Source organism: Ciona intestinalis, chromosome 5, assembly GCF_000224145.3.
Source record: "Ciona intestinalis chromosome 5, KH, whole genome shotgun sequence".
NCBI lineage: Eukaryota > Metazoa > Chordata > Ascidiacea > Phlebobranchia > Cionidae > Ciona > Ciona intestinalis.
Window position 1 is genome coordinate 2,547,595 of NC_020170.2, and position 4,500 is coordinate 2,552,094.

A 4,500-nucleotide genomic window follows, 5' to 3' on the forward strand; every position below is an offset into this window, starting at 1 on the left:
GTGGGGGGAGATGGGACACCTTCAGCACATGATATCCAAACATCCTGATCGTGTTTTGTAACTTAACATCGGTATATGGGAGTCGTAGGGATAAGGTTTCATAATTCTTTAAGTTTTATATGCTTCCCACCAAATTGGACGATAAAATAGAATGAAAAGGTGTCCCATCTTCTCCCACCCTACTATATTATAGGTGCCACAGATATTTTATCTTAACCCACAATACAAATTTTAGTATTATTCGGCTGCTAAATATGGTAGTATATATAATATGCAACCCAACCAACACAAATGCACACCTTTTAGAGTTTCCATATGCTTTTTACATCGGCTTGCGACGTTTTAAAAACAGCAGTGACGGATTTGTGTGGGACGACGGGACACTGATCAGCAGCTCTGGCGAAACTTATTGGTATCGTGGGGAACCGAATTACTACAAGGACCAGAACGAGAGTTGCGTGTCTATGGGTTATCGGAACAGTATGATTTCCCCATTTTTTAACTGGAATGATTACAGCTGCGGGCTTGCGATGCGAATAATTTGTCAAAGATGTTCGGCCAGGCAGGATGGCCTACCAATTTACGCGTATGCATGTAATAATGTTGTTGGTGGTGGACGAATGAAGAGCTCCGTTATCTACATCATTATTGGGTGTGTCGTAGCTTCTATCTTCGTCGTACTTCTAGTGATTTGTTTCTGCTGGAAAATGCGAAAAAGAATGTGAGATGAAATTGATATCACGTTTCGTTTTATAGGGAACTTTAATGTCACCTTTTTTTCGTTTACAGAAACGAGGCGACGGAACTTTCTAAGAATATTTACGAGACCCCGATTCGTGGAGAACTAGGCAAGTATTCCTTATAACGTATACTCCAAATTTCCTAATCGTATTTTAACAATTAACAACGCGCTTTTAGAGTCGCCGGGCTATGTGCTTTTATAATTCTGTAAATAATCTTTGTTAACTACAAAATGGGACCTGAAAATGGAACAAAAAACATGGGGTACAATCTTGTACCCCACCCTACTATATTATACTAGCATAAAAACTATGCACGAAACTGGTTAAATTCCAATAAATTGTTATCTCTTTCTTTCAACAGTGCCAGAAGTAGTGTACCACGTCGTAGGTGAAAACTTCAGCCGTCCTACTGCTTACGATGATTCCGGATACGTTAAGATGTTTACTTTGATGCAAACGAAAGCTTCATAGTGTGTGGATTATACCGCTATAACACATATATGCTACGAATTCACTACTGTCGATTTTCAGTACATTGCTATATTGTGGATCATATATTTTTCTTAAATAATATACTAACACTGTATTGGAATATTGGGAGGTTTGAATGCAGTTGTACTCAATATTCTGTGCATTCGCGATGTTGTATTTATTGCAGCATATGTGTCATAAACTTATAGCATCAGGGTTGGAGAAGAGGAGACACCTACTTTTTTCTGTTTTCTTGCCACATTTGGTAGTAAACAACGAACATTCGAAGAATTATAAAACCGTATCCTTACGATTCCCATGGACTGCTGTTAATTGTTTAAAACTCGATTAGGATATTCGGATATTATGTGCTAAAGGTGTCCCATCTTACCCCAGAGTACTTACTTGGAAATGTCATTCGAGCTTTTACAGTATAACGAAATGATCATATATTGCTATTATACAATACAAAGTGTTCACAGTTAAGATAATTCCATTGAGTCATTGCCCACTTTGGTGATTCACATTACACGTCATATGTTCCTTGTTGCAGCAGAAACTCATTTACCATCAGAAGAGGAATTTGTTAAACTAAAGTTTTACAGGTATTAAGTAAATATATAAGTTTCCGGGGACAATTTCGTTGAGATAGAGTTGTTACGATCCTACTTCTTTAGTTACATGTGTGTTTCGTATTCTGATATATTTGTTGCGTATTATAGGCCCAACTGCTCGTGTGTATAGAGATTCATTTATAAATATGAGTTTATTTGTTTTGGTTGCGTTGTTTGTTGTTGGTTGGAGCAACGCTATGAACATTTCCTGGCACAAATTTGGACAAGAGGAATATTTCATTTCAACTTCTATTATAGTTGATGGAATTAATAACGCCAGTGCTGAGTGTCAGAAGTTAAACGGAAGTCTTGTAATAATCAAGAACAACGAAACACAGGAGTTTCTGGTGCGAAAAATAGGACACGTACCCAGTAAGCCCTGCTGATGTGTCCTGTAAAATATCGTAAATGTATTCAAGTTTTTTATCGTTGCACATCAAGCGTATTAATTATAGTTTTACACATGCTTACATTTAGAATTGGTTTGTTGGGCATAAAAATAGTCCCATTTATTTAGTGCAATTTCCACGTATAAAGCATTATGTATACTGAATGATAACTCAATCGAAAGACGATTTATTTATCTCAGGATATCCTTTCGCGTTTTACATTGGTTTACGAAGATTCAAAAATACCAGCGATGGGTTTATTTGGGACGACGGGGCTTCGGTTACTTCTCGCCCAACACATTGGTATCCTGGCGAACCGAATTACTACATGGGCAAGAACGAGAATTGTGTGACTATGGGTTTACAAACAAATTCCATGCCCTTTTTATGGTATGACTACGCATGCAATCTCCCAACAAGAATAATCTGTCAGAAAGGCCTTGTGATACGCACGAAACCTGTCGTCACAACAGCAAGTATTACAAGCTCATCAAGTGTGGCAACACATCCGGAAAAATCAACCGGTAATATTAAAACGATGTTTATCAAACTAGACCTTTATCATAGCCTATTTGTTTGGCTCTAATACCAAATTGCTTCGTTCTAAACTATAAATCTTTTATGAAACCTCACAACACAAAACACTCATATTTTCCTTCACCGTGGCGCAGTGTGGCAAGGCTCGTTGGTGTTTACGACACTGGGCGTATGTGTCTTTGGGCAAACGTGTTATCCAAATGTCATTCTTACAGAAAAAAAGCAATCACCCTCAACAAGCATAGGGGCACCGGTTAAAGGGTTTTAACCATTTAAGGACACGAATGTTGCTCATAAAAAAACACAAGTTACGTTGTAACTCGTAAGCGGGTACGAGGTGTAGGAACCCAAATACTCTTGTTATAACGACTGTCGCGTTTTCCCGTGCACGCGAAGACAAAGAAAGTTATACGAACATTCACTGATTCATTTTTTCCAAAAGGCACCACAACATTAGATGTGACGCCTAAAACTACGCCATTCACCCATTCAGTTATCACACCTGGTTTGAGCAACACAGTCATTTACATCATCATTGGATGTGCCGTTGGTATCGTTGTATTTATTGTGGTGCTGGTAATATGTTGTTGGTGGAAAAAGCGACATAAGAGGTAATGTATATGACACACAGGATTATATATAAAAAGTTGTAATGCTACATTTCTCTACAGCTGTGGAAAACCGCAGATCGAAAACCATATTTATGAAATTCCAATGAGTCCAAAAGGCAAGTTTATATATGTACTCAATGTTGTAATTTCCAGAGTACGTGTTTGATTTATGCCCTGATTCCAATGACCGCGTATTAGAACTTGAAAAATGCTGGTTACCCTTTTACACCTCGTTAATTGCTTGATTACTGGTGGCGCTATACAATATTTCTGCGGGGCCAAGTTCCCGTTACAAAGCTTGTCTTGGTCGTTTGCTTTTTTAGAAAAAAACTGGCTTATAACTGGGTCGCATAATAAGAAGTTAAAGCCAGTTGTGAAGGTTTTCTTTTAAAAGTCCTATTTGCTCACAACTTGTTACAAGTAACAGTACATAGGGTTTAACAACGTAACAAGCAGTTATTGTCCAAGGCCCGTACTTATTTTAAACCTCATTTACCTTTTAATTTCAGTAGCTCAAAATGTGGTATATGAAAACGACATCACCAGTCCTACTCTTTACGATGATGCAGGGTATATTAAGACCTTCAGTAAGACACAAATGAAACCTGTATATTGTGCTACGTACGACGAAGTATCATGTGATGCATAAATCTAATTGGCGAAAAGATTTAAAAAAAGTGTTTTATTACAATTCTTAACTTATAAAGTGTTTGATTACAATTATTAATGTACATCGAATTTTTGCCTATTTTTACATATACGGTGTGCATTGCAACTTGTAAAACAGAGAATTTATATAAAAATGGTTATACATGCAGAGAAGTTTCTTATGGTTACAACGTTTAGATATGTAACAAAACCGTTATTCCGATAGCTGAAATAGGAATAAGTCCTGTGTCTTCATGCTTTTGCAGTAAACGTGATCGCGTCTACTTTCTATTTTTGTTCACATTTCCGCGTGTTCGTATGAGTCAGACCCTCCCAAAGGTGACTTCACTTGCTTTATACCAAGTTTCAGGCAGCAACCATAATGATTCGGGATCTATTCCCGATTTTGCATGTTACGTAATATATTGCCGCTGGCAAACCGTGACCAATATCCTTGGTAGCATTCTTTTGCGTAGCTGCTTTATCT

General features: G+C 37.6%; 2 protein-coding genes across 3 annotated transcripts in view; both read left to right on the forward strand.

Annotated features, from left to right (window-relative positions):
* The window catches only part of LOC101243125, a 2,837-nt gene extending 1,151 nt beyond the window's left edge, over positions 1-1,686 (forward strand). The window contains exons 3-5 of the mRNA XM_004226060.4: positions 307-721; positions 790-848; positions 1,105-1,686. Coding sequence (XP_004226108.1) covers positions 307-721; positions 790-848; positions 1,105-1,214 — 584 coding nt within the window. The 3' untranslated portion in view covers positions 1,215-1,686. The remainder of the gene's footprint in view (positions 1-306; positions 722-789; positions 849-1,104) is intronic.
* A 273-nt stretch (positions 1,687-1,959) lies between these two features.
* Positions 1,960-4,500, forward strand: part of LOC100182345 — an 8,026-nt gene continuing 5,485 nt past the window's right edge. Inside the window, exons 1-3 of one of the 2 annotated variants that reach the window (XM_026834688.1) lie at positions 1,960-2,200; positions 2,418-2,741; positions 3,197-3,365. In XM_026834688.1, the coding sequence (XP_026690489.1) occupies positions 1,975-2,200; positions 2,418-2,741; positions 3,197-3,365 (719 nt within the window). In that variant the 5' untranslated portion in view covers positions 1,960-1,974. The remainder of the gene's footprint in view (positions 2,201-2,417; positions 2,742-3,196; positions 3,366-4,500) is intronic. The other variant, XM_018811923.2, reaches the window with a different exon arrangement.